The 9797-nt window shown below is 32.9% G+C and overlaps 2 protein-coding genes across 2 annotated transcripts in view; both read left to right on the top strand.

Annotated features, from left to right (window-relative positions):
* The first annotated feature begins 2488 nt into the window (after positions 1-2488).
* Positions 2489-4307, top strand: LOC108693488 (39S ribosomal protein L12, mitochondrial). Its single transcript, XM_018202473.1, has 4 exons — positions 2489-2647; positions 2923-3163; positions 3912-4043; positions 4124-4307. Exons 1-4 carry the CDS (start codon positions 2583-2585, stop codon positions 4238-4240), a joined length of 555 nt encoding a protein of 184 aa, XP_018057962.1. The 5' UTR covers positions 2489-2582; the 3' UTR covers positions 4241-4307.
* A 491-nt stretch (positions 4308-4798) lies between these two features.
* LOC108693487 (pyridoxal-dependent decarboxylase domain-containing protein 1) overlaps positions 4799-9797 on the top strand; it is a 6259-nt gene continuing 1260 nt past the window's right edge. The window contains exons 1-8 of the mRNA XM_018202472.1: positions 4799-5254; positions 5392-5607; positions 7235-7648; positions 7854-8135; positions 8234-8305; positions 8608-8844; positions 8929-9273; positions 9523-9797. Coding sequence (XP_018057961.1) covers positions 5189-5254; positions 5392-5607; positions 7235-7648; positions 7854-8135; positions 8234-8305; positions 8608-8844; positions 8929-9273; positions 9523-9797 — 1907 coding nt within the window. The 5' untranslated portion in view covers positions 4799-5188. The remainder of the gene's footprint in view (positions 5255-5391; positions 5608-7234; positions 7649-7853; positions 8136-8233; positions 8306-8607; positions 8845-8928; positions 9274-9522) is intronic.

The raw sequence follows: 9797 nt of genomic DNA, 5'->3' as shown, positions 1-9797 counted from the left end.
TTTACTCCGAATGATTACTTCTGAAATTCAGTAAAATCCATTCTATAATGGTAGCAGTAATGAATTAAAGAGTAGGTGTAGAAATCGACTAATCATAATTGATTATCCTCCTCACATTTGACTATGATTAATTAATTTCTACGCCTACTCCTTAATCTACTACTGCTCATTATAGAATGGGCTTTGCGGAACAAATTTATAGTGAATTCAATTTTCTAGTAAGAAATCCGTTCCGTCGTTCTGATCCGTATATATGGGACGGCACTCTCAGATTATTCTCTGGTATTTTGATATTTTTGTTCCATATAAGTAAATAAACATCATAAATAAAGTGAGCAGTTAACTCGATCGACAGATGTTTTCGTTTTTATTTAATGTAGATTAATTTTAATTTCGGTTTAACTTATTTTTTTATCTTTTAGTCTTAAGAATTAAATTAGGTAAAGAATAAATTAACTGAGATAAAAATTAATTTATATTAGTATAGAAATAAGCTAGAATTGTTTAAAATAAAATATCTACCAAGTATGTAAATATGAAACTGGAATTTATCAATAGATGGCCATAGCTGTCAATGTAGTTGCCGTCAGACGGCGCCATTGTCGCCATTTCCTTGTTCTGACATCTGACAAAGATTTTCAATTCACAACAATACAAGTTTCATATAACAACATAGTTTGTAATAGCGTTGAACATGTCGAATTTTGTTCCTGGAAACTACGATTTGCGGACAGCATTGATTTTCTGTTTTGAAGAAAACTGCTGTAGAATCGCATCGAATGCTTGTCGAAGCTTAGAGTGAGCATGCTCTTGAATCACAATGCTTTGAGTTTAAAAAATTCAAAAATGGCGATTTTGAGAAACGAAGAACGTGGAAAATCACCGAAAAAGATTGAAGACAGCGAATTGCAAGCATTATTGGATGAGGATGACGCTCAAACTCAACAACTCGCGGGTCAATTGAATGTGACACGAGAAACCGACTCCATACGTTTGAAATCCATGGGAAAGATCCAGAAGATGGGAAAATGGATTCCACTGAATGAAAGACAGCAGGAAAACCGAAAAATCACTTGCGAAATGCTGCTCGTCAGGTACAAAAGAAAATCATTTCTCCATCGAATTGTGACTGGCGATGAAAAGTGGATATATTTTGAGAATCCTAAGCGTAAAAGATTATGGGTAACTCCAGATGAACCATCGACATTGACTGCAAGGCCAAATCGCTATGGACAATGCTCTGTGTTTGATGGGATCAGAAAGGTGTTCTATTATGAACTGCTAAAACCTGACGAAACCGTTAATACTGAACGCTACCGACAACAAATGATCAATTTGAATCAAGCTTTGTGTGAAAAACGATCGGAATGTCAAAAAAGGCAACACAAAGTGATTTTGCTTCATGATAATGCACCATCACACACATCAGAACTGGTCAAGGAAACGATTGAGGCATTTGGTTGGGAAATACTTTACATGCGACTTACTCACCAGACTTAGCTCCATACGATTACTTATTTGCATCGATGGGACACGCACTTGCTCAGCAGCGCTTCATTTCTTACGAAGATGTACGAAAATGGCTAAATGACTGGTTTGGCTCAAAAGAGCAACAATTTTTTTGGCGTGGCATCCATAAATTGTCAAATAGGTGGAAAAAATGTATAGCTACCGATGGGCAATACTTCGAATAAAATATTTTTTATCATTTTCATGCAATAAACGTGTATTTTCTATTAAAAAATTCTGGTTTCATATTTACATACCTGGTAATAATATACAGGTATATAATTTTTTAATCAACTTTACGGAAAAACTTTAAGAGACAAAAATCTGAGTGAAAGTCATTTATTTTCTTCTCGTAGAATTTTAAAACTTTTTTTAGAATTTTTTAACTTTTTAGTACTTTTCTTATTTTCACTAACATAAGAAAATACGATATTAAAAAATTCTAAAAAAAAATGATCAGATCTTTATGAGAAGAAAATAAACAATTTTTCTCTCGCTGTTTTTTTCTGTAAAGTATTCTGATAGTATTTGAATAAAAAATTATTAAACATCAATATTTCGCGATTTTTAGTAATTAATATCTCGTTAACTATTGCGAAAATTGCATAATGGCAGAAGATTCTTTGATTCAATTTAATCTGTTCTATTTACACAAAAGCGTTTGAAAAAACTTACGAGACACTACAATTCTCGCTGTTTTTAATTATTTTTCTCGATACATCAAACATAAATCTACTAATTAATTTAATAATTTTATTAATTAATTCAATAGTTTTATTACTTAATAAAATAATGTACTGAACTGATTAAATTAATTAAAGGGTCGAAAATATTGAAAGTCAAAAAAAGAAGTTTTTATACCGATCAATAAAATAACATGTAATTTTATGGCTAGTTTGAAATCTAGTAATCTCGAACGATTATCATAAAATTCTAGTTTCTTTGGAATCAACAGCAAGTCCCTAGGCGAATTATTTTGAGCTATTGCACCAGATAGCAGCGATCGAATTGATTCTACCTTACATTTTTATGAGAACACGTTTGCAACTAATTTGCAACTGTTTCGGTTCGACATGATTAATACAATTCGCCTGATATCTCGACAGAGCCTTCCTCAATTTCGTCGATTTCACAAATGGTGAGATTAAAACTGTAAATGAGACGGTTACATAACCTAAAATTTATCTCATTTTTACCTTTTATTGAGGACCAAACAAACCTTGATTAAACTCCGATTAGTGAGTTTGAAAACATTAATTCTGTTAAAATTGCTTGCAGTAATGTTTTTAGCTTTTTTTATATATTAAGTGTAGTATAAAGAAATCCATTATTTTTCCATTCAATTTCATGCAAAAATAATGGATTTCTTTTTACTACACCTAATATTTCATTTGTTGTATTTATTGTATTTAGTGTTGTCCGACAAACGGAATCGAGCGCAGTGGCAGCGACAGAAACAGCAGCAGCATCACCACCACCACTTTCTCCATCTGATGTTGAGAAACCGGTACATCCAAAAATTGACAAAATAGCTAATGATATCACCGCTCTCAATCTGATAGAAGTAGCAGAGCTTAGCGAGTTATTAAAAAAACGATTGAATCTACCAGATGCACCTGTTATGCCTGTTGGAGGATTTGTTGCTGCATCTCAGGTAATATCTATCTCTTATATATGTATTCTTGTATGAGTCTTGTTCTACAGAATATAGTTACAAAAAATAGAGAAGTTTTATTTAATTAACTCTTGAGCTGATGTTAAACTCTGTAACACAGTTACTAATAGCAAATTTGATTGGATGCACTTAGTATACACTGTATACACTGGTATACATTAAAGCCATCATATATAAAATAATGGAAAGATATGTTTATAAATAAACAAAATAAAGAAATCAATTAAATCATGAAATACTCAATACATTTTATTGTAGTATTAACTAAAATATATATTTCATAGTTCGAAATATTTGCATTTCATTTTTATACTCAAATAAATCAATGTACAATAGCTTTAATATGCACACTAATGTTTCCAATTGAATTTGTCATAACACTATAAGATTCATTTAATTTGTGTTAATTAAAAGGCACTAATTAATTTAAAAAAATCAAATGACATAACTTTTATAAAAAGTAAATATTAAGAGAGAGAGAGAGAGAGAGAGAGAGAGAGAGAGAGAGAGAGAGAGAAAGAGTATATTTTAATAAAAAATTTATAGATGTAACATAAAGGAAATTAAATTGTTTAACATCGTTTACAAAGAAATTTAAAATTCAGTAGATTCATTATCAGCTCTGAAGAATTAAAAGATAAGTGATAGAGAATAGAATTGGACTTTTTTGTTATATGTCAAATCTTTTAAATAAAATTTAAACAAACAATTGTAATTTTTTTGTTAGGAGGAAGAAGAAATGGAACAAAAGCAAGTACAAACGGAGTTCACTGTTAAGTTAATGGCATTTAATGAGAAACAGAAGGTAGCGCTAATCAAAGAAGTGAAGAACTTGTTGCCAGACACAAATCTTGTTCAGGTGAATCTTTTAATCTTTGAAAATAATAAAAATAATAAAAATGATAGTATTATTACATAAAAATTGTCTCGTATAAATAGGCCAAAAAGTTCGTTGAAAGCGCACCTACAATAGTGAAAGCGGATATAGCGAAAGATGAAGCTGAGAAATTGCGAGATGCTCTCACCAAGGTCGGTGCTACAATTCAAATTATATAAATCGTATGTGTGAATACACATATTGTTACGTAAATATAATGTTATAATAAAAATTTATATTCACTTACACAACACACCTTCTTCCTTTACTTCTATTAAAAATTATGTTCTTATTTTTATTGCATATTTTGCCATTAATGAAATTTTAATCATTGATTAAAAAATTTTTTAATATTTTTCTATATTGTGCAATACCTTATCCAAAAAATACTGTATTAAATATAAAATGTTGTACAATATAGAGAAATAATTGATATATATATATATCAATTTTATATATATATATTTTTTATATATATATATATATAATATATACTATATACTATATATATATATGTATCTATATACAGTATTATTGTTTTTGCAATGTTATTCTCGTTAATTTTAGATTAAACTTTATCGCGATTATCTGTGCGGAACAAATATTCGCTAATAGATAAGCGATTAAAATATAGAGATAAAAAGTTATATGAAAGAATAATAAGAGATTGCTATAAATAATAATTTATTAACTACATTTGATATTAGTAAGATATCAGTGAACTGAAATGTGTTTAATAAGCGAAGTTTAAAATATTGCTCGTTCAAATGTGCGAACTTTTATTTTTTTTGCGATAAAAAAGGAGCGCAATCAAACGTAGAAAGGTATTCTCATGATATTCGCGAATTGAACAAATGGCGCTGCGGCGACCATATCGATAAAGCAAGTACCGTCTCATATGCTCACCGGGCCCTGTTTCTTCTCGCATCTGTAATTCTTGATAAAATTCGCAAAAATTCCAGACACTTTTATTCCGCTATGCTCTACACTCATCTCAGCTAAGTCAGAGTATCGAGACAAAATTCCCATATTCAAGTATGCGGTCAATCGATCGTTAACCGGAACCCAAATCGAGCCAACATCAGCGACGCGACGGGACGGTACTGCTGGCCACGACTACTGCCACGATGGCCGAGGAGACTGACACAAACGATAACGCGACGATGGAAAGTATAGTGCAAAATATATCGGAGGTGCGTACTCGTGTGGCGATTAACGGGTTTAGCGAATCGCGACGATCGGCGACGTGAGTGATCGCGATCGCGCGTCGTGTCGTGCGACAACGGCGCTCGTAAGGTTAACCCAGTAGGTGTTTCTTCGATTTTGACAGGTCGGTGGCACCGGTGACTGCGACGACGGTGGCGATGGTTCGCCGAGCACGACGACAGGCGAGGTGGGTGCGTTGCAGTTCCAGGCGTCGCAGGTGATCGCGCGGTTGGAGCGGGCAGTGGAACGGGCGGCCGACGGCGGCGGCACCACGTGGAACAATCCCTCAGGATTCCTGACGCAGCCGAAGAAACCAGACGAGATATTGGCGTTGATACAGGTGTGGTGGTGTGGGCCGCGTTTACGCGCCTACATTCGGTCAGCGGAAACCGACGCATGCGATTGGAGCACGGCCAACTTGATTACGCGTCGCTCGTTGGTCACTGCTGATAGTGCGACTGCCACGATAATTACATGTCACGTGGGAGCTGTGTTTAGTATCATTCTTTGTTGTTTGTATACAGCTCACGTGTGTCGTTGGGAAACGACGTAAATTCGAATTTCTGATTTGTCACCACTTCCTCTCATCGTAGTTGTTTTTGCATCACTATGTTTATTACTGGTTTTCATTTTTTTTTGTTTCTTTCTTCTATTTATTGTTGTTTTTTTTCTTTTTTTATATTTTTATATCTTTCAAATCGTATTTTCGAAGTTGTAACACACAGATAGAAATTTATTTCTAAACTTTGTATCTTAAGGAGTAAAGGTTTATTTGATTTTTGTAAAACTGAAAGCTTTTTGAATCTAGAATAATTTAGGAAACAGAGAGGATCAAAGATAGAAGATCTCGATTCGTACAATCGCAAATGCGAAATAAATTCGCTCTTATTCATTTAAAAATAGGAAATAGAAATTATACAATCCGTGTTACTGCAGCATATATAATTCTGAAAAAATGTATGCATTTTCTTCTTTAGTTAATTTTCTCTCTGATATTTTTGATTTGACACTTTTTTTAGTCTTAACTGAAACATGAGTCTCGGTGATTCGGAGATTTCCTAATTTTTAAATAGTAATTATTTGTTTATATTATATGTGTTTTGCAATTTTATTTTTCGCAGTTTTCGCAATTTTATTTTTCTGAAAAATTCTTTTAAAAAATAAAACTAATAATAAACTTTCTATTTATGAGATTGTATTCTCGATATTATTCTTCTTTAAAGCTTAAATAAAGATTTTGTTCTTTTGTACTTTATATGTATTTTTGATTTATTACTATATTTGTTGATTATTACTAGGAGATTATAGATAATAAAAATTTATGTTCTTGTGTATAATTCAAGTATAAATTATAAGATACCCATTTAAATTTTATCAGTTCTTTAACATCGAAAAATGTATGTTTCTGTTACGGTTTAATAAACTAAATACTGTTTCCATCGTATATATTAAGCTAATGTACATTAAATCATGTTTAGACACGCTTATATATTAAATGATATATTAAATGATATATTAAATGATATATTAAATGATATATTAAATGATAAATTATTTGATATATTAAATAATATAAATTAATTACAAAAAATATTTCCTCTTTATTATGGTGAATTAGGTCACTTGCATTATCAGATTAGCATTAATTAACACATCAAAGGCTGCTTTATATAAAATAACTAAATACAGTACAAAAACATATAATTAACTTTGACTATGAAATAATATATGTATATCCTATTAATTAATATGATAATATCATTATTGTATACTTAATTTAAAATATTTATATGTTTTTACACACCTATTTACAGCTTTTAATATTCACAATAATTTAGTGTAATGCAAATGTGACCAAATTCGTTATTAGATTATTTATTAAATATGTAGCTTGTGTTATATAAAAAAAAAGAATTAATTATAAGAAGCTAAAAACATAGATCTCCTCACCAGAAATTTTTGTTTAGGATTTGGTAGTTTACGAGGATGCTCCGCATCCAGCCGAAACAGGATCTACAGATTCGCCTATCAATCAGATCACCCCTTTGCCAGCTTTAAGCGAAGCAGCGAAATTGGCCTTAATCACGCACACTGTTTCGGCTTACGCGGTAGCGCTATCGAAACCACACGCGCAGAAGCTCGCGGGTCGTCTCGCAGCCGACACGACGAGATGGCTCAGCCACATCTTTCGTTTCGTGGACTGCGCGTCCTCCTTTCACGAAGATCATCTCGAGGGGCTGGTCAGGGTGACCCGACTAGCTTTACATCGGAAATACCCACGTTATATGGAGGAGGGCTTCACCGCCCTCGTGTCTCAACCTCCTTTGATTTACAGCTCCGTTGCTGCACCCATGGGTGTTGTTCAGCATCTGTGCAGACAGGTAGCACTCCTCGATCCTTCTTTTTAAATGTTGGAGCTGAATATAAAAATTCAATTCAATTTATAAGCTTGAATATTACATTATAACACAAGAACATTTGTAAATATTAATTGTTTGTAAACAAAGAAAGTTGTTTAAAGAAAGAATCTCTGGAGAAACACTGATTGAACGTATACAACATTAAAGATTTATTGTACTTTTGCAGCTTTCCTTACCGCTTCATTGCATAAGACCAATCCCGCATAACACTATGTTCGGATCGAGACATACTATGGATGTCTCAGCGCTGGAACGACGCTTAGCAGAAGACACTCAATCAAATAATGTAACGCCATTGCTAGTCCTAGCCGAAGCCGGTTCAGTACTAACGGGCCATTGCGATAATATCACGCGATTACGAGCAATATGTGACAAATATAACGTCTGGCTGCATCTCAGAGGACATTCGTTAGCTGCACTAGCGCTGAACAATTCGGCGAAGGATTTGGTAAATATTTATATAGTTTATCGTTAGTAAAGTTTGAAGATCTTTAACATCATCAAACACTTTTGGAGAATTTTTCTAAAAATCTCTTGATATTACAGCCATCGAAAATAGCGGACAGCATTACATTACCGCTCGGAACATGGCTCGGTATACCATCGCTACCAGTGGTCGTATCCTTCCACATTTTTCTTTAATTTAACAGAATAACTATATAATGTAAATATAATAATTATTTATTAAATTTTTTAAATATATAAATATAATAATTATTAATTTAAACTAGAATGTTAGAATACTCCAAGATTCCTAAGATATTGTATATCTCTCATTTACTTCTCTTATACTTATAATCGCTATGACTTTAGTTATATATTCCTTTAGATATATATTCCTTGATATTTAATTATCTGTTATGTATTATATATATCACACTAATCAATCATTGCCGATTTTCCTTAATTTTTATTTACAGACTTTGTACAGATTAGCAGATATTAAAGGAGGAAGGCCCACTCCGAGAGATACTACTCTGTCATTAGTTTCAGGATTGATGGCGGATTCCTTGTCGAGACGATTGCCGACTTTGCCTTTGTGGACTGTTTTACAGGCTTTGGGTCGAGACGGTGTACATAATAGATTTAAAAGATGTTTCTTGGCTGTGGAAGAGTTGTATAATAAAATTAAAGGGTTCTCTTGTATTAGAATAGTGGTGAGTTTTTATAAAAGAATGCATATTCCAAAAGAAAAAAGCATCCTGTTGATTGTCAAAAATTTATCATTTATTTTCTTTCAGAGTCAACCGCCTGGCGGCGAAACGGAGTCCTACACTTTAAGTGAATATCTAGCAAACCCCGTGAACAATTTACAATTATTTGAAGTAGTAGCCAACGCATTAGTTTTCCAATTCGTATCTTCGAATGGGGATCTTCAAGTCACGGATCGCGTGCTGCCTTATTACGATAAGTTGAATTCCTGGTTGGGACAAATTCTTCAAAGAGATATTGACAATATACAAATAGAACTTTGTGATATAGAACAGTGCGGTATCGCGATTCGCATTTGTCCATTAGAGAATCCTGATCAACCACCTACAAGCGAAGATATAGATAATTTAATAACCTTTCTTGAGCAACAAATAGTAAGGATATTTTGATAAGGACATTTTGAATCACATTAATCCATATTCATATCGGGTGTGAAATAATAATCGTTATGATTCATTGATTTTTTTTTATGAGATTTTTTTTATGAGATTTTTTTTTAATTTCATTTAGCAAATTTTCTTCTTACATTTAACATTGAAAGAAGGGATATGACGCATTGTCGCAATTACCTACGACGGTAAACGTAAACTTGTTAATAATACAATCATAATTTCGTTCAACAGGAAATATTGCTGGCAACAGTGGAACATAAAGATACCTTCTTACGTTTAGTCTCAGAAAATGATTATTTACATTTAGTGGAAATGCCAGGTTGGGCCGGTCTGGGAGGTGTGCGTTATGCTCCACCTACCTGGATTCAAGTTATGACTGATCAGTCAAAAGAAGAATTGAATAAACTAAATACACAATTGGTTGAAACCCTGCGCAGCACGGATGCCGCATTTTCTCTCGGGGAAGGCGCGGATGGTTTAGCTTGCGTGCGATTTGGCATGGTAAC

Source organism: Atta colombica, unplaced genomic scaffold (assembly GCF_001594045.1).
Source record: "Atta colombica isolate Treedump-2 unplaced genomic scaffold, Acol1.0 scaffold9, whole genome shotgun sequence".
Taxonomy (NCBI): Eukaryota; Metazoa; Arthropoda; class Insecta; order Hymenoptera; family Formicidae; genus Atta; species Atta colombica.
Note: the sequence above shows the minus strand (reverse complement) of the source record. Positions and strands in the feature narration are given on the sequence as shown.